The following is a 26,753-nucleotide window of genomic DNA, read 5'->3' as shown; positions in this document are numbered from 1 at the left end:
TTTTTTCTTTCTCCGTGTGTAGTGAGACAGTTACTTTTAGTGATTTAGGTATTAGCAAATGCTGGAGTAAGAGCTCCCCTCTCTGTTGCTTTGATAAAACTACACAGAGTCTGTGTAACGTGAGGATGCTGGGAAATGAAAATAATTTGCTTCAGAATATTTTGAAATGAAAATATCGTTTACACCTATTATTTTGATGATACAAAATACTGCTCCACCCTCTAATGTGCAGACAAAAAAACAGTTTTCTTGCCTTTTAGTCTATGCTCAAAAAACCAGCCAAAAACTATTGGCACCTCAAACCATTTGGCATGAACAGTCACAAGAAACTGTACAGTCACCGAGTGACCCCTCAGTTATTTTGTGCTGATAGAAGTTATCTGCAAGGCAGTAAAATTAACTTCTTTATGTCACATGATCATATCAAATAGCTGAATTACTATGCAAGAAATACCTTATTGTATAAAGAGGATTTGTAGCCTTCTTGATGTTACCTCTACCAGCTGCAATAATATTTAACTAGTTTAAATAAATGTCATTGGCTGAGTGTGATAAGGATATGAGGGATATATTTAGATTTTTTCCCCCAATAGCTATCATTCGTATAAGCAAACATTTTGCAAACAAAGGGCAAAAGAGAAGAACTCCATACATATCTCTTCAGTATCTCCTCTCGCTCCTTCTGGTCCTCCAGGGAGTTGACGGAGAGGTCAGAGATAGTGACCGCGGCGGAGGCCGTGAGAGCGACCAGCAGCACCAGGTACCCCTCTCCCTCCTCCAGCGGCATCTCCAACTTGTGGGTTTGTTCTCTACTCAGGGTTGACAGGTCAACCTGGCACCTAGAAACAAACATTCTCCATCAGCATGTGGTTTTCTTCACATCAAACTAGAGCACACCAGCTTACTTGCATTCAGGTGGATAAAAAAACCAAATCAGTAGAAATTCCCTCCCAGCTCCTGGAAGGATTTCTCTTCAGCTTCAACCCATGCCACTTGCTTCACTTTTTTTTTAAAAAAAAGCTACAACCTGTTATGCATGTGAACAATAAATATTAAAAAGAACATACAGATGCTAGAAACAAGGTTAGCTAGTATGTCCTACTCGAACGCAGTCAAAGAGAATTTTAAAAATCCAGCTTCAGATGCAAATTGTACTTTTTAATTATGCCTCTTGTATAAACACAAAATGCAAGCTTTGATGTGAACGTTTTTGAGACCATCCATCTAACAACGGCAAAAATCCCCCCCTCTCTCTCTCTCAAGAAAAAAATAATCTGTGTGGACTTAATTGTGATGGAGTTAACACGACTGAGCAGAGAAAAATACGACTTGAGCACCACCCAAAAGGCTCAGCTCTCTTGCAGTAAGCTGTGTGTGGCTCAGGGTCAAAGCTTCATGCAGGCATCCAGGATAAAATTTGATGCCACAACCCCCGATATAATAAGATGTCTCACGTTGTAATGAGCAGGGAGTGCTTATAACTGCGCAGAGTGGCTGAAGCCAATCCACCCTGCTTGATCCCTTTCTGAATAACCCTGGCTGTACCATACACCGAGCTAATGACAAATGGCTCCACACATGCCAGCCAGCAGAAACAGCTCTGCAACGCCTTTAAAAATAAAGGGTAGAGCATGGAAGGAAAACCGGTACCACTCCTAACAAAGAGCTGACCATAAGCTCCTAATTAGAACAAGAATACCTTAGGGTTAGTAATAAGTCTGTGCACAGAAGTTTTAATACTTTAATTTGTATAATTCACAAGTTTCGACTCTCCTAGACTGCAACTCTGAGCATGTCTAGAAATTCAACGCCTGCGTCAAACGCAATGCCAGCCTACCCTGCACTGGAATTTCTGTGAAAAAGCACTGTTTGGAATACTTCTACTTACAGCATCCCCCAGTAACGTTTTGCCAATTCACTACTCTAAACAAAACCAATAACAATATTGAAATAAAGTAAATGAATATATTCTATACATAGTTAAGCCACTGAATACTTTTAACAGCGATTATTTAATGTGACAAGCACATGTTCTATATGCCACTCTCACTAAACTAAACATCTAGCAAACTCGTTTCATAAAATGTCAGTTGATTTTGAAGAGAAAGATAATGTGGTGACCACAGGGCCAATAAACTGGGAAAAAGGTGGCAGACATGAATAAATAGGCATTTAAAGACAGGAAATAGACAATTATGAGAATAAATGTGGCCTCTTAAAATGGGCGCTATCACAGGCAGATTAGATTTGCTACAGGAAAATTTCCTTTTTTTTTTTTAAACGTTCACTGTTGTGTAGCTGTCAAAATTAAACTGCTGCAAAGCTCATACAGTAATAAGGTTCTGTTATTTTTCAATGAAAAAAATTTCAACTGACATAACATTCTGAGGTAATGTTTACCTTTTATTTTGAACTCTTTGGACGATAAGAAGTGAGAAATGAAATTTGCAACAGTAAGGGAAGACTGCTGTTGTTGTCAGTGCAGGCTGATGGTCAATACAAGTTTCATCCATGTACATAGGCTGTCAAATTTTTATTTAAGCTGCAGTGAGGAGTATAAAGCACTTCTTAACAAATATTGTAATCAAGCATCAAAGCTGGAGTAGGTTGAGATGCTCCTGGTATTAAATATGCTTTGATAGTTTATTTCAAAACAGATGCCCCTCAAAAATACATCTCTGCAACAGTATTGTTGACTCTAACCAATCATCACTGAAAGAACCCATCTAAACCCTCTTCTCAGTGGAAGAATCAGAAAGTCATTATGATACAAGTAATGCAGAGATAATCCACCCCCCTCACATAAAAATAGGCAACAAAACCTACCCCCACCAGAACAAAAAAAACCCCTACATGCATCAAAAAACTACAATGGCTGTAAAACGACAGGGTTTACATCAGAGCTACAAGCTCCAGGTTCTCCAATTCTTGAAGTTATGGCACTTTTGCAACATTAACAGCCCATGCTATTTTTTATTTAGGCTAAAAGGAGCAACCGACAATTGGATTTTACTGGCACACCCTTCCTAGAGCTATAAAATATTCCTAATAGCACCACATCTAGAACAGATTACCAGAGAAATATGTCTCTATTGTCTGCTTGATGGATCTCCGTGAGCACCCTGTGAGCTTGTTATTTCCTAAAATCCTACAAAGGGTAGGGAGCGATCTGGAAGCTTTTTCCAGTAAAAGCCTTAACAGGACAACTATCCTCTGAAGGGCCCTCCGATAATTTGATCAAAACCTAGGGTTATACCACCCAGAAGTGCCACCTGGCGCGTTATGGAGATGGAGGTGAAGAGCACATGGTCAGGGAAGGCACATTTCCAATTCTCGCGCGTCTCGAACGCGAAGGTGCCGAGGCTCGGGGAGCAGTCAGCACCAGGCGAGTGTGCCAGTGGCACCTGCGTGTCAGCCCAAAAGGTGAGACCTTCGAGTTTACAGACACTGTAAGAAAAACTGCAATTTTTTTCCATTAATAGTTGAGTTTTTCAGGAAGAAAAAAAAATTAACTTTGTTTGCTCTCACGCCAAATCCTCCTGCAAAAAAAAAAATTAAACGTTTTTTGTTAGATCTCATTTGCCCTCACCAGGGACCTAAATAGGGAAGGAAGTCTGGTTTTATTAAGGCATTACCTAAGCACTAACCCTATCCTAGAATAACCTTTACAGACATCAGTAGGAAACCCACAAAACTCCTTTTTGGATTAGATTTCCTTACAAGCACTGAAGTTAACAAAATACTTCTAAAGATAAATAGCTTTGGAAAGTTCAGGTTGACAATGCCCCTTTACAGAGTATATACAAGTATTCCAAGCTTTAAAGCTTTAGCAATGCTGACTTTTACATCTGTTAAGATGTTCTCTTAAAAGACATTTGTCACCTACAACTGTTTCCATGGAGAACAAAGATGCTTTGAGGATGAAGGTGAACCTGAATGTTACCAGAAAGTGGTGCAGAATGAGCACTGTGGAGGCAGAAATTTTTGTCTTGCATTCTCAAATTGAGGACCATGAAAAATTACAGACATTTGGAGGAGGCCGTAAGTAGCATATGGCTGGCAGCTGTCACACTGAAAGCAGGAGATAATAGTAATTTTGGACAACTCAAGTTTCTTACAGAATTGCTATTTACATGCTGCTGCTGGAAGAAAAAGTTCTCCACCTGTGAAGAGACCGGCCTGAAGAATTATGGCAAAAACAGCCATTAACTCCACAGACACATTCTCAAGCATGGCTGTAAATCACATCTCAGGAATTTTAGTTTTTGGGGCAGTTTGAGTATTTTGCATTACTGTGCTGCTCCACGCTGTACAGTCCCTTCAACGCCAGCATTAAAAGTGGTGGGCAGGGGCAAGGGAATGACCCCCCGTGCCAGCTGGCTCCTGGGGAAGAGTCAGGGATGCGTGTCCCCCCAGACCACTCCGCGCTCGAACACGGCCAGGCCCCAGGTGCATCTGGATTGCCAGGCCTTGAGAGATCAGGAGGGAGAAAAACCACGCCAGTGCCTCAAGCTCCTGCACTGAAACGTCACAGGTAAGTCGCTGCAGAAAGAGGGTACAGCTCCTGTGGAGGAAGATTCAAGGGTGATCCACCACTTCTCTGAAACTGTGTTCGGTGTGTTAATTGCCCAAACTGTTAGAAACACATTTCTGATTTATTTTTAATTTGAATATATCTGGCCTTTGGTTCTTTTTATGCCTTTCTTTACTTGGTTGAAAAAGCCTTTAGTGCTCCGTATTTTCTTCTAGTGAAGGTACTCATATACCATAATCATATCTCTTCTTGATCTTCCTTTTGATATGCTAAACACCTTCAGCTCCCTATACATTTCCTTGGAACACATCTCCTACAGCCCTCAAATGACTTTTTGTAACTTTTCTGATCCAGTGAAATTCTCCTGCATCCTTTTTGAAGTGTGGAAGCCAGAACTATATGTAGTATTTTATTATCAGCATGTCTAAGAGGTAAAAATCACCTCCCCTCTCTAGTTCTAACAGAACCCGGAATGTAAGACCGCGTTGGCACCCTGGTGAAATATCCTTGCTAATGAATGAATTACAAAGGTAACGACATGACATAGAAGGCCTCTTAAAAGCCAGGTGGCCAGGCAAGGGAGAGACAGCAGATAGCGAGATCATTTTCTCACATGACAAAATAAAGCATAAAAGAGGAATTGGCACAATCCTAAGTGATAGGGACAGAAAAGCACCACTTGGCTACAACCCAGGCAACTTAATTATCATCATGACTTGTTCAGGAAGACAGCCTTTTAACTCCACTGTGATCCAGGTCTATGCTGCTCCAAAGGATGCCAAGGAGAGGAAACTGTGCGATTCTGCAATTAGAACTGAGCTGGACACACATCAGAAGCAGCGAGGCATGAACTGCTACAATTTGTGAGACTCCGTATCCTTTATCAGCGGAGTACAATGTTCCAGTAAAACCAAGAAACAAACGGTGAGGGGAAATTCTGCAAAGCACTGACAGAAAATGACACGGCTCAGGAAGACAGGACGGCAGTAACATAAAGTTCTTGGAAGAACGAGAGTGCGGCATTTTTAAGTGCAAAGATAATGAGAAAGAAAATAAAATGGCAGATCCCACACGATGCCTGTGATAGGTGGTGGATAGAGGTGATAGACTGAAAACCAGGAAAGCTCCCAAAGGAGCTGGAGACTGTAACTCAGCTAAGTAGGACATTGACTGAGGGGGAGTGCGGTGGCGAGCTTGGGAAGCAGGAGAGGATCCCCGTGAAGCTGGGAGTGCGCTGCAGAGCTCAGCAGGACCCGGGAAATGGAGCTGCCAGGTGCCAGGCAAGCAGGGAAGAGCCCTGAGGCTTGGGGTAAGTCAGTCTGGGAAACGGAAATGTGAGAGCCACATGAAATAAAAGGACAATCTCACCTGTCGTTGGGCAATACCTGAACAGGGAGAAGTGTTTACTGCTTGCTAAAAGAAACGCAGTCCGTGCTGGAGTCCTGCTGATGGATTTTGAAATGACCGATGAATGTTTTACCAAGCATAGCTCCTGACAATGGAACTACAGATTTACTTTCAAAATTGCGTAAACGGGAAAAAACATACTTGGAGATGTTTTAGGGCGCAGTATTTCCTATGTCGTCCCTGTGGCACAGCCAACACTACAGACGTGTGCTGCTAGTAGTCTCATCGTGCAACTTCTTCGTGGCAAAATTAACACTCTCCCCTGCAACATCAGTCTGTTGCTTTGGTGGACATCATGCCTTCCTACACGGTTCTCCCCTCACCACTTGCTCTAAGCAACTCAGCAAGAGCTTTCACACAGCTGCAACCTGTGCCTTCCAGAAATCCTCACAAACCCCCACCTACACCCCTCACCACTTTCTTACACTTTTTTACTGTCATGCTCCTCCCATCTAGGCAGCCATTCCACTTTTCCTTCTCCCTTCCTCTTCTCTTGCCACTCTTACTTCATGCTGTGGAGTACATTTCCAAATGTGGGAGTCAGAAGGATCCATAATCCAGCTAGTGTGCAGCATTCTGTATTTCACAACACACCGGGGAATACTATCAATTTTGCAACAGTACGTGACAATAACAACCGTCAGTAAAAGTTGTAAATAATAAAATAACTGGTAAGAGAAAGTTACTGACGATTTGTCAGCCAAAACTGAATCTTTTTTGTCTTTCTGGCAGAACAGCAGTGCCTCTGCGTTAATAGAAGAAGTTAAAATGGGCAGAGATACTAATAAATAAGGTGTGGAATACATGAAGGCCAAATTTAGGGATGCAGTATTTACATCTAACTCCCTTTGACAACAATCAGAAATGGAAATGGCTCAGCACATCTCAGGATTTGTCAAGGGCAGGCCTGCCAGGAGCATTTTTAGATGCTAGTGCTTCGGGCAAAACCTTCATTTTACATAGAGAAATGGATCTGCAATAATTTAACTTTAGTCATCATGTATAATCAACAAACTACTATACACACAGGCTGCTGGTTGTGTGCTTGTCTGTGTTTGCACAGAATTGCTGTGTAATTCCCATGCGCACACAGTTCAAAACTCAAATTACAATAGCATATTGACCATTATGTTTAAACTTTGAAAATTATATATCCTTCCGAAGTGACTTCAACATGCAGAAAATTTCAAAGCACGACGTTAAAAAAATAGTTGAAAGACCAGCGTAATAAAGGACTATTTACAATTCCAGAGGAACCCATTTTGTCTCTACAGAGTTTTGCAAAATTCAGAGAACTTCAAGATTCATCAATTTCAACATTAACACAGACTTTCACTCCTACTGCTCAAACCTCTTTCTTGTGCAACAATATTTAAAAAAGAAAATTGCCAGTATTTTAATATAAATCACAGCCTCCACAACATCTCTTGAAAAAGTCTGGGAAGAAACGTTAGCAGTAGCATATTTAGTGTCCTCACTCAACTTTATATGCATCTTGGAGTACTCATACACAGCTTTACAGCACCACTCAGTTCTCTCTGATAACATTCAGTCTCTCCTAGTGAAATTACATAAATTTCAGTGGAAAAAAATGAAACCGAGACAGACATAAATATTTTATCTAAAAATCCCAGTTCAGTTTAGAACTTTGAGTAGCGTACCCCTGTGCCTTCAGATTAATAATGCAGCAGCATAAGTCGCACATGGCTTGTATTTATGTGCACCCAAAAACACCCTCTACGGCTTCATTACTATGAAAAAACTAAACAGACAAGACATAGCAGATTAGGTGTTGAAAACATAAATACTTGATTTTCAGTATTTTAACTTTCTTATTTCATAAGATCCATTATGTGGTGCGTTCCCATACACACACGCACACAAAACCGATCTGAATTTCCATGACAGTATTCAGAGATGTTATGGGACGTTTCAGTTTTCTACAGATAAAAATACATAGCTTTAATGAATATACTATAGACAAGGTCTTTTGTTCTTAATTTGCATCAGATGGGAAAAAAGACAGAAGCATCTATAAATACTGATGAAAATAGATATAGATGAAGTCAACAGTAATTTCCTGGCACAAAATATGAGTCAATGTCATTTTAAAGATAAACACGCATTTTTCATACCAATAAATAATGCTATAAATCCTGCCGTACTGGATTGCAAATAACTTCAGCTGAATAAAACTGCATGACATGGGATTTACTTATCCTGTATGTTCACAGAAACAACTTGTTCTCTGACAGCACTCATTCTTGGCAATTTATTGCAGCTGTCAGCAGCCAATTTGTTCAGATTACTGCTATGCATAAAGGTGTAACAATCATGAGGATTTATTAGCTGATTATTGTAAAGGTGACAGTCAGGATCGCCTTCAAAAACGCAGATGATAAGAAAGTTAAATAATTACATGAAGATTAAAATAATTTCACCTTCATTTTCATCTTAGTATTACCTACATAAACTTACTGCAGTATATGTTTTTAATCACAGGAGTATATTGACTCAATACGGAAGGGAAATGATTTACTCATAGCAAAAACATGTGAATACTAAATGTGAACAATATACACACATACATATGTATTTCTACTTATCAGATGAAGTAATGACTAATACTGCTCATGCAAGTCCACAAGCTTATTTGAACACAAGAAGGCTGCCCCTGTGGGTTTAACTGCTGCTGCTTTCCAAAAAAAGAACTTCTAGGTCCCATGTCTTTGGTCCTGGAATGTTGATTTTTTTAAAAAATGATATTCAGAAGAATGCCAGTTTAAACTCCTGCATGATGAAACTCAGTTCTAGTCGAGCCCAGTGTTTCCCCCTACAAATCAGTATATCATCGGAAATATATTTTCCTCAAAGCTATTGTTGGAGGTCTTTTTCCGGGCTTTTGAAATCCCAAAATAAGCACTGAAATGGTTCTAGGATTTTGGTTTTTTAGGGTATTCTAAGATGGAAATTCACACAGTGCTACCTCCTTTAAACTCTCATGGAGAATGCACACAACTGAAACTCAAATGAATTTTATAAACACATAATGATCAAAGTTAAGAATGGAAATCAATCAGTCAGCATCTCATTTCAGGACCCGCCACGCTGAATGTGCCCTGGCACCAAGAAGAAGATGGAGCTTCACGCTTGTTCTGCGACAGACGTATCTTTTCTCCTTCTCTGAATTAGGATGCCATGCTGTCACTCTCACCCTCTTAGTACCTTCCTCCCCCTTGCAAGCCACCCCTCCTGCTTCCATCCTCCTCCTCTCATGCCACCCCAAAGACAGAATCTCACTTCCGAGTCTTCAGTCTTCTCAAACATCTTTCCCTCATCTTCCTGCCCTCAAAACAGGATTGCAAGCCCAAGCCCTTGCAGTCTGAGCACACGTGCCATCACTGCCTTGTCCCCCCCAGCTTCAGCCCAGCCCTTACCACGTTCCAGCCTAATGAGCACGACAACAGGCACAGGGAACACAGAAGTCTACGTTCCTGATTTCCCACTTCTTTTATTTCATTGAAGCGCAGCTGAGACAAGAGTATCATTCCATGAGAAGTTACGACATTCTGCTTTGGAATAAAATTTTCAAGTTACAGAGCTTAGCACAGTAAGAATGTTTCAACTCAAGGGGACTTCCCGTGGTGTCTTCCAGGAGGAACCTGGAGTTTGTCCCTTCAGCCTTCCACCTGGCAACCCTCTTCTCCTGCAGCCACCTCAGTTTGGAACTGCTGAACCAGTTTTAGGGATGGCACTCTTGAAAGGGATCCCCTGGAAAAGCAGCCCGATAATGTCTATTTTGCATGGGAAATTCTGCTGACCTTCACGCGTGGTCTGCGAGCAGATGAATGCGGAGGACGCAAAAAAACAAAACTGTGGCTGAGAAGTGAGAACTGCTCCTTAAACAACCTTTTTCCTTCCGTTTTCTCAATTTGGTCTTCTGTTTCCCTCAATGAGTGGGATCTCCTCAGTCAAGCATGGCTGCTCCCTAACCAAGCTTTGGCCAGGCAGGACATCTTCACAAAATAATTATTTTCACTTGCATTTAATAAAAATATTCCTATATAATGTAACAGCTGCTGCTTGCACATTGTTCAAGAAAGTGGGAAGATCACAGTGAGATGAAAGGGATTACTCTCCATCACTGAGCAATGCTAGAATACTACCAGGAAGTCTTTTGTTTCCCTCCCACATCCTCATTATCACTTTTCCTGGAACCTGAATCAAAATATGCAATTTATTACGTGTGCCTTGAGAGCCACAGAGCCTTAGTCATGCAGCACGACTCAGTTGTGCTTTACAAAATTAATATACATTTAGCATAACTCACACACACATACAGAGTATTGTCTGTACCAAAGTACTTCCAGCTTTTAGAGGCAGCCCCGAAAGGAGAAACTGGGGAAAAGAGGTCAATGTAAAGTGGAGCTGTCAGATGTCAATGATTTTTATCCACAGTGACTGGAAAAGAGTATCAGGGAGGGGGAATATTAAGACCTATTTTTGTATTCAGATTGAGCTTGACAAATGACAACGTTTTTCATGGAAATCTTCATGGAGAGGAATTTGTTTGCAGGTTGCATTATCCAGAGATAAGGTACCAACAGAAGGTGAAATGAGAGAGTGTCTGAAAGGACAAACTGAAAAGGGATTATACATACACCGACAGGAGAGAGGTCACAAAAATCAAGAGCAGCAAGATTTTGGGAAAAATACCACTGATTTTGTTAAAATCAGTTGTGTACTGCAGAAGCACTACAGATTAGCTTTGTCCAGGAAGTATCTTTTTTGGTATGTACAAGAATTACATCTGTTTAAGAAAACGATAGAAAACAAAATGAAACAAGGTTCTCCCACTGAAAAATGCTAAAGGCTTCAAGAACTCTTCTTGCTATGGAATTTTTTGGGCCTAAATAAGATGTAGAAATCATTTGTTACTTGCATAAGAGCATGCAGTTACTAAAAGAAAGAGATGCACAGTTAGGACATACAACTTTTGTGGGTATTTGAAAAGTTACCTAAGCAGGTCACGTGTTTGAAGTTACAAATTTTCCTTCCCTGATTTTTCTATCACATTCTTATTTAGGCTTCAAGTGCCTTGGAGCAATGCTCTTAAAAAAAAAAAGTATAATTACTGGTAACAGTAACAACATGAGTGTTGCTTTGATGACCGTGTTCTCAAAAATCGCATGTGAAAACTCTGAATCTCACTGTTTTTTGGATAACAAGGTTAATCAGAAAAAAGGAATAATTTCCCAAGGTACATCACGTGTTGACATAGGACTAAATGAGTATGTTCCTTCAGAAAAATAGTTATTGTTACCATATGCGCCAACTGAAATCAAGCAAGGGAAAAAAACACAGTGTAAACTTCAAATAGAAGCATATCACCCCATCCATCGGGTTTCATCATATAAAATAAAATCCTACTGTGTATACTTTTGAAAAGTGGTTTTGTCGATATTAAAGCTGTTTGCTTGCCACAGACTCTGTATGTATTCTGAGTTCCCACAATTTATGGTAGGAAATAAACACAGAATATTATCCGACTGATCTAATTTGATAAAGAAAGCCATTACCTTAAACGGAACGAGAGGGAGGAAAAGGTCAGTACAAACATAACCACATCAACAACAAAAGTACATGGCTTGGTCTGTGGGTTTTCCATTCCTGATTTTAACTACCAAAAAAAAAGTAATCCTACTAGTTAATAGTGTCAACGTCCTAGTGAAAGCAACCAGTATTCTAACAAACAATCAAAATATATAGGATTAATAATAATTACTATTGTTATGACTGCATGGATATCAATTAAAGTATGATGTAAACAAGCATCTGAGCTTTCCAAATAGCACCTACTTTCTAGTATCTAGGAGCACAAGACAGTTTTTTCCCCTATTAGCTTACAGTTAATGGCATTGTTAAAAACCATTAGCATCTTTCTTCTTCCTATACAGTAAAATGGAGCATAACCACACAAACTTATACCACTTATCGAACTCGAAGACAGATCCCAAAGATTCACTTTTCCTGAAAAAAAATCGGGTGAATAATCTTACTTCTTTGCCCCAGAAGATGTCTTTTCAAGACTCGCATTTCATTTACCAAACAGATTAAAAAATAAGCACATAATTTTGGTCTTATTTGGCCTATTACAAGTCTCAAGACTTATTTCTCCTCCAAGTCAGATGTTGTCGTACGGAACCTCCTGCATCTTGATTACTGCTCTAAACATGGGATTTTTATTTTGGGAAAACTGAAGTCTATGAATTGACAAAAGCTGCCACCTGCTGGTCAATAGAAATTATTTTGCACCAAAGTAAAGAATTACGTCAACGCAGCAAACTGTACTCTGTCAAAAAATTCTCCCCCATCTTAAAAAAAAAAAGAAAAGCAAGAACAAATGGTCATAAGAAATAGTTTCAACAGCAAGGTTCATTTTAATCATCTGCTCTCATCCCCAGGGAACAAGAAGGCTGTAATTGCACAAACCTGCCAATAAAATCATCCTTTTTGCCAACATCTTTGTCCCACACGGTAATATCAATAATTCCACCTCGTTCTTCATAGAGATGAAAGTCAAACTGCTCCCTCCACTGAGGATTCAAAGTTTTTGGCACAATCTGAAAGAAGAGCAAACAGAAAGTCATATTGCATTGTGCAGGCATATGCTTTCTTGCATTGTAAATTTGATCTTTATAGTCTGTTCAGGAAGTTTTTTCTATTTGTGGTATGAGTATCTTAAGCAGAGAGAATTAAAAAATAGTAATTAGAAAAAACTACTGCCCAGTTCTCTCATGCCTCTCTGACACAACAGAAACCTCCAAAATCCTGCAACTTGTCACCTTCAAAAGCCTCCTGAACAAAGGATTTATCCTGGGAATGGATCCATTTTCCTGTAGAATAATTATGCCCTCTCTTAAGTGACAGTTAGCTGCAAAGTTAGGTGCCTGAGCCTAAAGGAAAACAAAGCACCTGCAATGACAAGTAGATGGTGACTGCAAGTATTTAAAATTTTATCATGTCCTCTTTCCCCAGCTGCAGTAACACTGGGAGAAAGATGATACTACGGTTTACTTTTTATGGAATAATACTCTCTTTTTTTCAGAACTGTATTTTACTTCCTTTCCTTTGCAACTCAGATGAAAGTAGCTTTCTCAATCATTTTCAGTCCAGTTACTTTCTGACAAAAGAAGTAACTTCAATGGCTTTCAGTCCATGTACTTCTGACCACGCTCTGTGGAACAGAACACTTGCAGATTTTTCTACCATAATGCAAAAGCAGTAGTCGCAGTAGTCACATCTATCCCAAGCAAGAATGGAAACTGTCTAGTACCTTCCTTATGAAGCAATTGCTACTTTCTACATCCACCAGTTCCACTGGCTTGAAAAAATGAAAAAAAATCAAAGACGATTAAAACCCAGAAATGCTATGAAAATTTTTATGTCACAAAAGCATGAAATTTGATTTCTTCTAATTTCAGATTAAGAGGCCCTAAGGCGGGCTCAGAGGTCTGCAAATGTGGCACCTAAACGCTCCTGGCCCCTCCCTCACTCTGCCCTTTGTCTGGCTGTGAAAACCACGTGGGCTGTCATGGCTGTGGAGAGGGGAAGGTCACGTGTGTGCGTCATCCCCAGTCCCAGCGTCTTCCACAAACAGCAATTTTCAAAGCAACAGGGAGCAGGGATATAAAAAACGATAGCAAGAAAGCCAAGCAAGCCTCCACAATCATTTTCTCTCTGATCAATCCTCTCCACCCGTTAAGCTCATACATATGCAAAACTTCCGTGACACTTGCTGTAAGGACACAATGAGGAAAGTGAAGATAGAAGTATGACATGGTTTGAGGATAAGACCGTGCAGAGATCCAAGAGGCGACGAGCATCAGGCCAGAAAGGCACCAAGGGGGCACCTACTTGTCAGAATCACTCCACATCTCTCCCCTGCCAGAAGTGACTCCTAACAGGAAATAAAAGCCAACACAGCCTGTATGGAAAACTGGGCGTGCCTACCAGCCACCTCATGTTTTTCAGTGCTACATTTTTCCCCATCTAGTATTATTTCTGTTCATAATGAAATAAAACATCTAAACAAAACTCCAGGTGCTCTGACAGCTAATTAATACAATAAATCTCCACCACAATTTAAATAGAGCAAGCCAAAAAAAAAACCCACAAACAAGAACAAAACATTGCACACATTTTTAGGTCACGGCTAAAATTACCTTGCTCTTGTACTTCTGATGCCCCAGCCGGAACTTCACATAAGGATCGCTTAGACCGTTTGCATCCATCGCCTTCAATTCACGACCTTCTATTAAGGTAACACTAACTATCCCTCTCCACAGCTGAGATTTTCTGTGCAGATCTGAGAGACGTAAGCTCTGCGTCTGAAACTTTAGGGAAATAAAAACATAAGCTTTAGTTAAAACGATTCCAAAAATTTCCCCTGCACGTTAATGTTCAATTTCATGTTAACTAGGAAGGTAAAACAACCACCTTAAACCTTTTTGAAGTTATTTGACGGTACATATGTAAACTATATCACAAAGAATTACTTGGAGAGAAACAAAACAGTGACAAATGGACAGGTAATGTCATACGCTGCTCTTGCAGAAGCAAGCAGAACAAATGCTACTGAAGGAAGTGTTCAGAAAAAAAGTGTTTTTTCCTGCTTCACTTCTCTCCCTGCTGATAGAACTATCAACATCACAAATAAATGTTACAGTCTCTTCTATTAGTAGCATATGATTGAATGAACCTGAACAAAGACTAAAATGAACATAAAAAACAGCAAGAAAATGAAACTTCCATTAAAATAATATAAACCCACCATGAGAAGCATGGACCAAGGAAAAATAAGTCAATAAACTCCCGTGCACATGACAACTACCTCACCCTCTAAAATGATGTGGTATTCTCAGAAACAGCAAGGAAAACTGAATTAAATACCAACACATTAGGGCAAGAGCTTCAAAACGGGACGTTGCAGAGCCCCTGATCCAAATTGTGCAGAAACTCGTGGACTGTGAACCCTCAGCTGCTGACTCTGGGGGCTCAAAGAAAATTCACACGCACCCTCACAGACCAGATGGCCACAGCATTCATCAGTGGATCCCGTGAAGGGGTGGTAGAACGGGGGCTTGTAAACTCCAGGAACTTCAGATCAGCTCCACCTTGCTCTGAGCTATGGGGGGTACAAGGTACCAGAAGTGGGAAATCCCTTTGTACTCCCGAGGTAGGCAAACCTGTCTTGGGTGCATCTGAGCAGCAAAGTTGCCCATGGCACTCCCTTTTATTCAGAAATTGTATTCGTTCAAGGTTACCTTATCTAAAATCAGAACACTGGATAGCTAAACAATATTTAAACTCACCAATTACTCTTCCTAGGAATCAAAAGAAGCAAGTCTGCATGTATGCCCAGCTGTAAATATATCAAATATATGCATTTTCTTTATTATGCAACGTAGTTTGAGCAACAAAAGCTTTATGGGCTCAGCAACCCTCCGTACGTGAAGGGTTGCATGGTTGGCTTCATCACCTGCGTACCTGCAGTACCTCTGTTACGAGGATTTCAGTGCAAATTTGGCTTGAGACTAGTGGAGGGTAAACACAGCTGGATGGTTACAGCTATGCAAGTGCTCAGGGAAGGAGTTTTACTTTACTACCCAGAGAAGACGACAGAAAGTACAGTGGAATATTATCTGCACCCTCCAGACTCCAGAGGACTGGGGCCACTGGGGTGGGAGCAAATCTGAACAACATGGTTTTAGCAGCACTTCAGGTATCACATTGGCACATATTTGTGTTTTCTAATGGATATTCACTCCAAGTGGAACTGTTACTCCCAAAATATGTCACTATATATATTGAAGATTTCTCTTCCTGAAACAAGGGATTTGACTGTGCAGGAACTTCTCACAAACTTACTGTTCCTCCAAAGGCAAACAAGGAGCTGGGGAATAACCTTTAATTTAACCTGTGACACGAAGCAGCAGTGGGACACCGGATAGAAGAAACTCCACAAAAATTAGGGCACAAGTGGGAAACTCAGTTGCCAGAAGAGACTTCATTTACAACACGGGAACATTATTAAACTTCATAATTTTTTTCTCGGCACAAATACTCCTTTGTTGGTGGCATACAGGCAACATTGCCAGAGAATTGTCTTGTGAAGAAGCGGTAGATTTTTCTTTTCTTGTTCCAGTTTCTTAGAAGGTTTAGAACAAAAGAAAGACTGAATAGGAAATAACCAAAACTGACTCTGCCCTCAACATCAGATGATGAGAGATACTGAAAGAAGAGACAAAGCATGTTTAGGAAGATATTTCATACTAGGATAGAAGCAATGGTTAGTTGAGACTTACTTTGGCAAAGAATATACAGTTGTTGGGGTTTTTTAAGAGCTGAGTGGGAATGCAAATGATTTCCAGGATACTACCATGGAAAATAAGCACAAGTTTGCATTTACAACTATCTTAAAGTAAAGCTTAAGCACAACTGCACAGCTCTCTACTTCACTAATCAGAAATGAGACAGCGGATCATTTAGAGAGTACACTTGATCTGAATTCCATACTTTCAACAGCTCTTAAAATAATTTTCTGCATTAGAGCAGCTGCCAACACATAAAACACACTGATTTTTTATGACCAGTGGGGAGTTTCATCAACCAGGTTAATTTACATACGAGGTGGCAAGGCAAGATCTAAACAACCAAGAGCGTAGAATGGCAGATGGGTCAGACAGGAGTTTACAATAGCCAGGAAGAAACCCCAAGAACAAGCACTGACATCTGGCAGGAGAAAGCCCTTTTGGGTCATTTTTTCCATCTAGGACACGCAAAGAGCCTTGCAGAGCCCAGCAGCATGTTGACCGACAAATGAAGCTGCAGAGTCTACACCTCAGTTTGCTGGAAGAAAAGCAGCCGGTGTGGGCTGGTCATGGCTGTTTCCTCCTCAAGGTGGGGAATTTGGACCACAGCGATGCTCTTTTCTCCCCGTCTTTATTGGTAACACGCAGTTCCATGGAACAGTAAAAGGGAGACATCGTGAAAGAGTTGGTGTCCAGCTCACTGGAGGTAAAGCTGCTGAGACTTCCTGGACAGGGAAGACACGGGCTATGTGGCCTCCTCAGCAAGAGCAGAGTGGCATCTCTCTTGTTTCCAAACGAGATTGAACAGCATCTGAACAGACATCTAAAACATGCTTTCCTCCCAGTCAAAGTCCTCCTTACCCTCAGAAATTACAGATACTGACATAATCTCTCATTTCATAGAGTCTTTCTTGTAGGAAGTAAAATAAATACGTATGTTTAGATTTCAACTCAAATTTGGCAAAAAGCTAATAGATGAAAAAATGGGAAAACAAGACTGATTTCACATTTTAGAGTTCTCCCCTTATGAACTTAATTTCACAATGTGAGACAGGTACATCATTTCTAGGTACATTTTTAGGTATCTAAGCAACCTTCTGTAATCCAGCCCACAGTGGGTTAGTTACAAAGTCAGAAGGGAAACCGTGAACTGAAGAAATGAGCACAGATCTTTCCAAATTTCTCCTATGAAGGAATATTTCTCAAGAATAATTCTTAGATAATTTATTTCCCTCAGAAAGCAGTTAATGTGGATTGTACCCTGGCTTCACTCTTCTGCCACAAACAGAAAAAAAACATGAAGAAACTGCACAGCTTTTTAATTTTCCAGGAATAGGTGGGAAGTTATATATTTTGTAATATTTCCATCTGAAACTGGCCGTACTGTCTATATAATGCCACAGTTTGGAAAGAAGCAAGGTCAGAATCTCAGGCCATAACCAACTGCCATTAACGTGGGATTATTATTCACATCCTGTGCATTTATATGTGGGCATGGAGATTCCCACCTGACATGTTCTAAATAAACAAAAAAAAAAAAAAAGGTGTGTGGGGGGGAAGAACTTGCAGACTGCATATTGTGAAGCTTTCTCTCTTCTCCCAAAAGGAAATTAAAATTAGATTTCTGAAACGGATTCTTTCACATCAAAGGATACTCAAAGCTGCCTGTGAAATAAAAACTCACATCTTTTCAAATCCACACGCTGCTTTAATGCTTCTACTATAAACAGCACGCAAACCCAACATTTTGTTACATGATAAAATTAGCTGTTATTTGTGTTCCATCTATTCTGTCTAAACGTGGGGTAGTGGGAGGGCTAGGGATGCCAACAGCAGAAAATCTCCTGACAGAGAACTGTATCCTCTATTAGATATGATTAATATAGTTAGCCAAATATGTCAGAGCTGAACAATGATCTTACAACACGGCCTACTGTTCTCCGTATGGTCACGTACTACTGGGGAACGTTACTGGGTGGGAAACCAACTACCCTAAGCCAGAAGCTGGGCGTTGTTCCCAGGTTCATCAAGACCATGTTCTTGATGGGTGTATTCATTGCCACAACTTTACTGTTACTTTCTTCAAAAGAAGAGATGCCTTTAGTAAGTACTTTTGAAAAATTCTGTAAGTATTTCTCTTTGGTGACTTTGAAACTCTAGCCCACAATGAGTTGGAGAAATTCATCTGTCCTCTCCCAGCCTGACCTCAACTCTTTACTGCTCAGCCCTCATGCCCTGCAAAGCACCATCCCTCTCACTGCATGTGCTTGCGCCCATGCGAACAGACCCTGCTTTTACTAAATCTCCTTGTTACACACACCACTAGGACACGCTCCTTCTCTGTGTCCTTGAGCACTAAATTTACTGTTCAAGAATAGTTGAACAACAGACAGAAATAGAACAGTGTGCCTATAACAAACTTATGTCAAAAAAAAAAAAAAAAGTTTGAAAAACCAAATAAATAATGCAGCTATATGTCCTGAAGAGGCATCTCTACCCAAAGAATTACTTTGGCTTGGAAACTTTAAATAAAGTACCAGTAAAGAAAATAATGAAATAATGTAGGAAAGAATGATACCCCACTCCCTTGCTGAACAGAGGAGAGATGTACAAATACAGTGGAGTGAATCAAAGCCAGTGTTGTAAATGACTGCTGAAAACCCAAGTAAACAGAATTCTTCTCACCCAGTTTCTAGCATGCTTGCACGGCTTGGATAAAACATTTAAAATAAAGACTGAGGATGTCAACAGATACAGCTGCTAGTTCTACATCCCTTGGCCACACAACAAAAATACAAAGTCACATGCATTCACAACACTTTGTTCCTCTATTAGGAACTACACGATGTGTCACACCTTGCAGAAGACATCAATGTGTAGGCACTGAGCTTCAAAAACGCCTTCGATGGGATCATGGTGATTCCTTTTTAATGTTTGCTCACTGTGACTAAGCAAGTTTTGTAAAGGAACTACCACTGATAATTACTGCAATATGAAAGAACATTTACCTTAAGATTCTATCAACTCTATTTTACACTTTAGGATATTTAAATTCTGGGTGAAGCTAATTTAAATTTCTGTAGTGGAGAAATTTACACTGCCCTATACCCTGTGTGTTTTCAATACAACTGCCATGTTAAATCTGGTTTAGGACGTTTGCTTTAACACCACGATATTGTCACTGTAGTAGCAATCTGGTGGTGACACTACAATATTTGCAATGAGAGCTGACACTTTTGCAGCATTTCATGCACTTTTGTGGTTTGCTAAACCCAATAGTTGTGCATTCTACTTCAGTGCCCTGGCTGGAGCCAGCTCAGGTGTAATATGATGAAGGCTGTGACTCTATTGAGCACTCACCATGACTTGTTTTTTCTGGAAAAGGGTGGCAATATTTATACAAGACAACAGTGTGGCAGCAGGAGATGCCAGAGAGGCTGTGTCAATACAATCCTAACCTTCTCCCTCGTCTTCCTGCCAACAACTCCTCTAGGAAACTGTGGTTGCAGAAAGTGAAAGTCAGCGGGTCTCCTGATGGCCGTGTTCCTGCCTGGGATGACCAGTGTCACCACGGTCCTAACACCCACGTGAACGTGACACACAGAACGATAGCGGCCACCAACGCTTGATGGAAACCCCCCGTGCTTTTGGAATTGCGGGCACGAAACCAGAAAACCCCACAACGAAATGCTACTCTGCTGTTTTGATTGTGAATGGTATCAGCTGTTATCACTCACATGCACGTAATGCAAATATAAGCCTCACCAAATATTTGCATAATTTTTATAACCAGATGTCTAACAGACAGGTGTATCTATTCTGACGTTTTTCATTCCTATTTCATTATTTAGTAGCTTTCCATCAAGCACTATTTACAGCTGATAAACTGACACCTAGAACCTCATGGCTTACAAAAGCAAGTATTTTCTCAATCTTAAAAATTCTTCTTAAAAACCCAAACCCAATAATCCCACCTTTTATTCTGAAACTCCGCAGAGTTTTGGTTGCAAGATTGAATGGATTGCAAATACCTTCAATTAAAAAACATTACACAACTCTATGCTTCTGCTAGTCTTTGCAATCCTTAGACCATGACTTGCTATTTCCAATTCTCTACTCAAGACGCATCTTATTGCAGAGGAAAAGCATTTGTTTCAATTTTAAAACAGCAAAAAATGCTTCATAAGGCTTTTGATATTAGGAAAGGGCAAATCAGGAGTCACCCAAACTAAATACTTTGGGCATAAAAGCATCAGTTAATAAGGCCACAGCTTTTGGCACTTTAGTTTGTGTAACTAAAACACATGTAGTTTTAGAAAAGCTTCAAAAATAAATTTAAAAAATAGTCAGCAGTTAGGAGCTGAAAGCCTTACATTTTGCAATTCGTTTTTGTTTAAAATGTCCATGAACTGGATTTTTCCTTTTAAAGGTATATGCAAAAATTTCTGAAGTGGAATTAAAGCAAAAATAGTTATCTAAATGCAAAAAAATCACTTTAATTCACTTCCTTTAGGCAGTAAACACACTCTTTTATAACCAGTTGTACGTAATCAGAAGTAGCTTCTCAGTTACTGCTTTGGGATGATATTTTTACTCAGTTTATACATAACAACCTGTTGCGACCCAGACTAATTTATCTTCATTTCTGGGAAGCACAGACCTTTGGCTCCAATTGATCAAAGTCATACTGAAACAGCTCATCACATATTAATAGTATAAATTAAGAGTATTATTACATTTTAGTGCATTCTAGTATTCCCAGATCTAAAACTATCTTTGATAATATGAAACAGAAGAGAAGGTGTAAGAGAAGAGAAGGTGACATCTGATCTTTTCCTCCAGATTTTACAGGAATACTGTGACTTGATAGGGCTCGGCAGATAATTATTGAATATCTTTTTCCTCTACTATATTTGCCTAAGATGCCAAAACACTCATTCCTCTGTTTGTCCTTAAATTAAAGCACTCAAAAGGTTCTTCTGATGTTTTTTTAATGTGCCATTAATGTGGCAAGTTTAACATGGGGTCTGATCATGTTTGAACTCAATTTAATGGCAACTCTCCCACAGATATGAAAAGGGCAAGAGTAGACCCTTATTCAGATGAAAACAATTTTCAGTGAAATGAACATTTCTGACAGAGTTCTCTCTCAGTATGCTTTGGCTAAAAGGTACTGTCTTCATTAAAATACCTTTGCTTAAACAGTTGTAGTTACATAGGAAATCACAAGCTAATCTTACTTCTTTGCATACAAATTGTGCATAGAGGCAGTGAGTGTATTAATTAGTTCTCCGGGAATGTAAGATTTGCTGAAGTAAACTCTTTATATGGGATAGCACCCCACTCATCCTCTAGCTAAGCTGGTCAAAAAATTTTCAAATAAATGTCAGGAAGTGCTGTTCAGAGAAAATCAAACCTCTATGTGGGAACATGACAATTTCATCAGAACTTTTAAAAAAACCCAAGGAATATAAACAGCTTGGTCAGCCAGTATTATGGCTTTCAGTTACCCAGCCTCATTATGAGTATCTCTAGGATCACTAACTCATCAGTCTAGCGAACACAGGAGCTACACCAGGGTTAAGATCCAAGTTCACAACCAGGGAGGACAACTGTTGCCTACAAGGCAAAAATTACACTGACACCTTCGCATCTTCAGTCTGGAAGGCCTAAATTAATATCCAGGCAGAGCTTCATCACTCTCATACTCCTGTCTCATAAACTGAGTAAGCAGAAAGGGAAGTCCTTGACAACTGATCAAACCAACCTTCATTTCCCAATGTTTTCCACCCTGAAAGCTAGGACAAGAAGACTCAGGTGTTGCACCTTCCTCTCAGTGACTGTGTTAAAAATGGGTATTTTGCTTACTTGAGTAGCACACTGTATGTGCCCTACATAAACCACCAGAACTTTCCAGCAGATATCAGACCTCAGTGCTCTCACCTTACATGGTCTGCTTTGTTGTCCTGCAGGAGAGCACCATGAAGCTTATGAAGATTCTCAGATGAAAGCAAAATACATTTATCTGACACATTTCTTTTCTCTGGGAATGGCCAGTAAATCCACGTCGTGTCATGTCCCTCTATGTTACAGCAGAAGCCGGGAGACAAATGAAGTATCTGCAAGTGCTAGTGCAGTCCCCGTCCCTACAAAGAGGCTTCGTCCACGCTCTGCCACTATCTGTGAGTGAACACCCAGCAAATAAAGCTTCATTCCAAATGCCACTATTTTGTTTCCTCTTACACCCTCTTAATTATTAATATTCCAGCACCCAAAACTTCCCTGTGCATTAAGTATATATAAACACACATACATATTTTTCAAAGGCTTTTTTCAGACTCACTCTAAAATGTGTATATAAATTGTGCCCAAATCACTGTGATCAAACATATCCATCTGTGCTGTGGGAAGAGATGAGCTTAATTTGCACCATGGGAGATACCGTTAGACACCAGGGAAAAAAACAGCCTTGAATGGAAATGATAGTTAAGCACTGGAACCGCCTCTCTGGGGAGGTTGTAGAATATCCATCACTGCAGATTTTTAAGGACAGATTAAACAAACACCTGTCAAACACAGTTTAGCTGTCATTGTTCCCACTTTAAGGTAGGAAGACAACTTTTCAGGCTGTTAATCCTATTTTCTGTCTTTTTCACACCTACCCTGCACACAGGTAGATTTTTAACTATCCCAGACACGTGAACTTCTGGCAAGTGAGGTTCAGCCTGCCCAGCAGCACTACTTGCCTTGCACTGCCCTCATCTTCCAGAGACATTCTTGTTATCTTCTGAAGTCCCCTGTCTCCTGTTTTTTTGCTTCCATTTCTCTCACTCAGCACAGCAAGGATGAAACTTTCAAAGCAAGCTGTGTGTGCATTGCCCTGTAAGTAAATAGCAACACCTAAAGCCACAATCCCTTACCCTTTTCTGAATTAATCCCTTACCCTTTTCTGAATTAACCTCCTGTAACCATACAGCAAATTGTACAGCAGCAGAGGGAACACATGATCTTTCATAAAGTATTTATGGGTATCTTCGGATTCTTCACAGAAATATCTGCCTGCTCTATATAAAATGAAACGCTCTTTGAGGAAGACTGTCTAAAGAAAGCCTTCTGCCTAAGATGATGCAAACAATTAACTGTCAAATGCAGGCAGGATTACTTGACAACTCTAAAAAAAGTGCAAGCTGTGGGGTTTTCTTTAAAAAACAGCACGTAGGATCTTCCCCTTCCCCATTTCCAGCTACCATCAAGAGAAAGTTTTGATTTGGGCTGGAAAACACATCTGTCAGTGCTGAATTGCAATTGCAGTTTCACTGACCCCAAGTTAGTATTTATGCTTTTGATTCTATAGTTAAACACCACTTCACAATAAAAAGTGCTAGAAGCAGTAAGATTTTATCTTTTAAAAATCTTGGTAGTAAAGGCATGGCAAAAGTCACAAAATTTCACCATTAGAAGCTAAGAGAAAAATGAGGATGTTAATTAACGAGAACATCATTTTTACATGAGAAAAAAACGCATTTAAACAGTCTCTTCTTTCCTCTGTTATCAGCTTTAGGCTTCATAACAGTAAAGAAAATGCTAAGCTTTTTTTTTTTTAACTATTATTTTTGATGCACTGCACTGAACATTAAAACCATGATGAGAAGAAAGAGCAGTATGTGTGTTTCTAACTCAGTTTTATGCTGCCAACATTTTAATAGGGTCCCTTCCCATACCTTTTCCTCAGCAACTGATGAAGCCTCTCTGCTGTGGAGGATTAGTAAGTAAGAAGTCAGAACTGATTTTTTGGTTTTGTAGCCAGAGGAAAAAGGAGAAAACGACCCTTCCCAATGAGTCTGCACTGGCTCTTTCTGGAGATAGCAATGTTTTATTTCCCATCACACGGATAGCTTGCACCTCCAGGATTCTGTAATGGAAATCACTTCAGCAATCAGCACCATTCGTCTCACTGTCAGAGGTGGTGTTGACTATTAGTAATAAATTACCTCTCGTGCAAGTTTGGGATTTTTGGTGCTCCTTTTATACCTAGACCGCAACAACTGTTCTAGCAAATTAGATCTGGTATCCAGACAGTTTAGAAGGCAAAAAAGAAGCAGGAAGTTTGTTTCCCTTAACCCAAAGAATGAGAGCCATCAGGAAAGTCTGCATCTTCAGCAGAGGAATTAATGCAAAAAGGAAAATCTGCCCTAAGGAAAAACTGCCGTGGAGGTGGAGAACCACGGAAGCAGAACAGATCAGATCCATACACAGAGGGAAAAGCCATTTTGCACAGGTCAAAGTTTTTCCAGCAGTTTTTTAAAAAGAAAAATGAAACAAAGTTTCTCTATTTGGTTAAAGAACGGCTGACTATTCAGATCCTACAAGCACTGTCTTTCTGCTGTAGCACTTCTCTGCTAACCCACAGAATATCTAACAAACTGAACCCTAAACCACAGAAACCGAGGGATGGGCACGGTGAGTTTAGTGATCAAACACCTGGATCATAAAGTGCATGAAACTTTGAATAATCCACTTCCACTTGTACTGGAGGTGTATCGTGGTACAGATGTGGTGGCAGAAATGGAGCTGCCTCCTCTTCTCAGCCATGCAGCCAACAGCCCACCTGCAAAGTCACAGTCACTGGCCACCAGTTTGCTTTAGTGCAACACCAAGCTTGTGGTGGACAAAATAAAACAATCAACTTGAAATCAAATGCAAATTGTAACTTCCCAGCAAAAGGTTTGGGTTTTTTTTTAAATAAGCAGCTTTGTTTTTTTTTTTTTAAATACCCCACCGGGAGTTTCCTGTCACTGAAGACAGGAAGTTTGCCTTTTCTTTTCACAGCACAAGGACATAAATGCTCTGACTTCAAAATTGTTTGAATGCAATTTTTGCTAGATTCAGTGAAAGACAAGCATTCCCTCTGACCTAGACAGCACGGGGAGTGATCTAGCTCCCATGAATTTTGATGAAGAGTATGTCTGGTATAAAGCAAACATGACAGGGAAAAGTAAAAAAACCCACCAAAAAACAACCGCAACAGAAGAAAAAAAAGTAACAACAAAAGCAAAAGCGGTGTTGCATTTTTGCAACGCCACTAACAAACATTTACAAGACTAGTGAGTTTGAAAAGACTGGTTTACACACCAAATAAATACAATGCACAGCTTCATTGACCTGGGTATTTCATGAGACCTTAACTTCACATTTAGGGTGCATAGGGGGAGCAGTATTTGAAGCAGAGACCCAGAATTTGGCCAAAGTAACCATTTGCAAGCACATGAATACCATAATAATGTAATAGAGATTAGTTACTGTTCTTTTCACTGCTGCTACCCATGCCCAAGGATAACTTCAAGCTACGTATGCTACAGAAAAGGTAAGCTTCAAGTACATAAAAAAGTAAAATATACTGTCATAATCTGTAAAATCAAATTTATTTACTAGAAGTGCCATTGTAAAGACTCTAAAGAGCTAAAAAAGTAGGTTTAAGAAAATTTTATAACAATACCTCTAAAAAAGTGTTAATAAACTGTTTTTTCTCAGCTCTCAGGACAAGAAGGATCTCCTGAAGAAGAAGGATCTCAAACAGGGCACTTCTCTATTATCTAATAGCATTAAGCACTTATTTCTATACATTTTTTTAAATCTGCAAATGATGTCTTATTTAATATTGATCATCCTGCACCCCTGAGAACAGCAGTTTTTTTGAAGGAATTCTTTGTAAATAAAAGATTTTTAAATTTTTTTTTCCTGACAGCACACCAAGAATTTGGAATTCTGGAACAGCCCCAGAAGGCAAACGAGCTCCTGAAGTTTGACTGAGATACTTCTGTATATAAATCACACACACAACACTGCCTGTAAGATGATGTATGTGTATTACAGCTCTAGGTAAAATTATTACTTCAGCAGAGATAGATGTAGAAAAATGCAATATTTAAATTCATACATTCGCTATTTGCCAAATCTTCTGATACGACCCTTTGCAAAAATGGCAACTACTGAATGAAATGTTATCAAATGAGCGTAACAAAGGAGAACATGGATAAATAATTCACTTGAATAGCTCTGATGAATTTCCAACTATCATGTTGTGACATTTGCTCAGGATTACTGCAGCTCACAGTTCTGTCAGTTTGAAATTTGAAATATGGGAAAGTTCTTAATAAACGAGTTGTACAAACTGTCATCCAACACATTCAGCACACCAGGAGTTAACGCATCACTTACGTGATGCAAAGCATCTCTGCCCTTCACCATCCTCACAGCTCTTCACTAACTCTTCAGAAGTTTGAGCATCTTGGATATTTCAGGAAAAGTTACACGAACCATATGAGAATCAAAATACCACATATCACCACTTCACCAAGTATCTTTGCTTCACAGGTTTCAAAAAGGAAACAGAGATCGAGTACTGTCCTGTATCACAGAAGCAGACTGTGTGAAAATCC

The 26,753-nt window shown here is 39.8% G+C and overlaps 1 protein-coding gene across 8 annotated transcripts in view; it reads right to left on the bottom strand.

Moving 5' to 3' along the window:
* MCTP1 (multiple C2 and transmembrane domain containing 1) overlaps positions 1-26,753 on the bottom strand; it is a 278,735-nt gene that overhangs the window by 116,743 nt on the left and 135,239 nt on the right. For all 8 annotated transcript variants that reach the window (XR_012621495.1, XM_074811508.1, XM_074811510.1 and 5 more), the window contains 3 exons: positions 14,167-14,337; positions 12,434-12,564; positions 653-839 (listed from right to left, as the gene is read on the bottom strand). Coding sequence is in view for 7 of the 8 variants with exons in the window: in XM_074811508.1 (XP_074667609.1) it covers positions 653-839; positions 12,434-12,564; positions 14,167-14,337 (489 nt within the window). In the remaining variant the exon portion in view is untranslated. The remainder of the gene's footprint in view (positions 1-652; positions 840-12,433; positions 12,565-14,166; positions 14,338-26,753) is intronic.

The sequence above is a fragment of the Strix aluco genome, chromosome Z, assembly GCF_031877795.1.
Source record: "Strix aluco isolate bStrAlu1 chromosome Z, bStrAlu1.hap1, whole genome shotgun sequence".
Lineage (NCBI taxonomy): Eukaryota > Metazoa > Chordata > Aves > Strigiformes > Strigidae > Strix > Strix aluco.
This window is presented reverse-complemented; position numbering and strand designations above follow the sequence as displayed.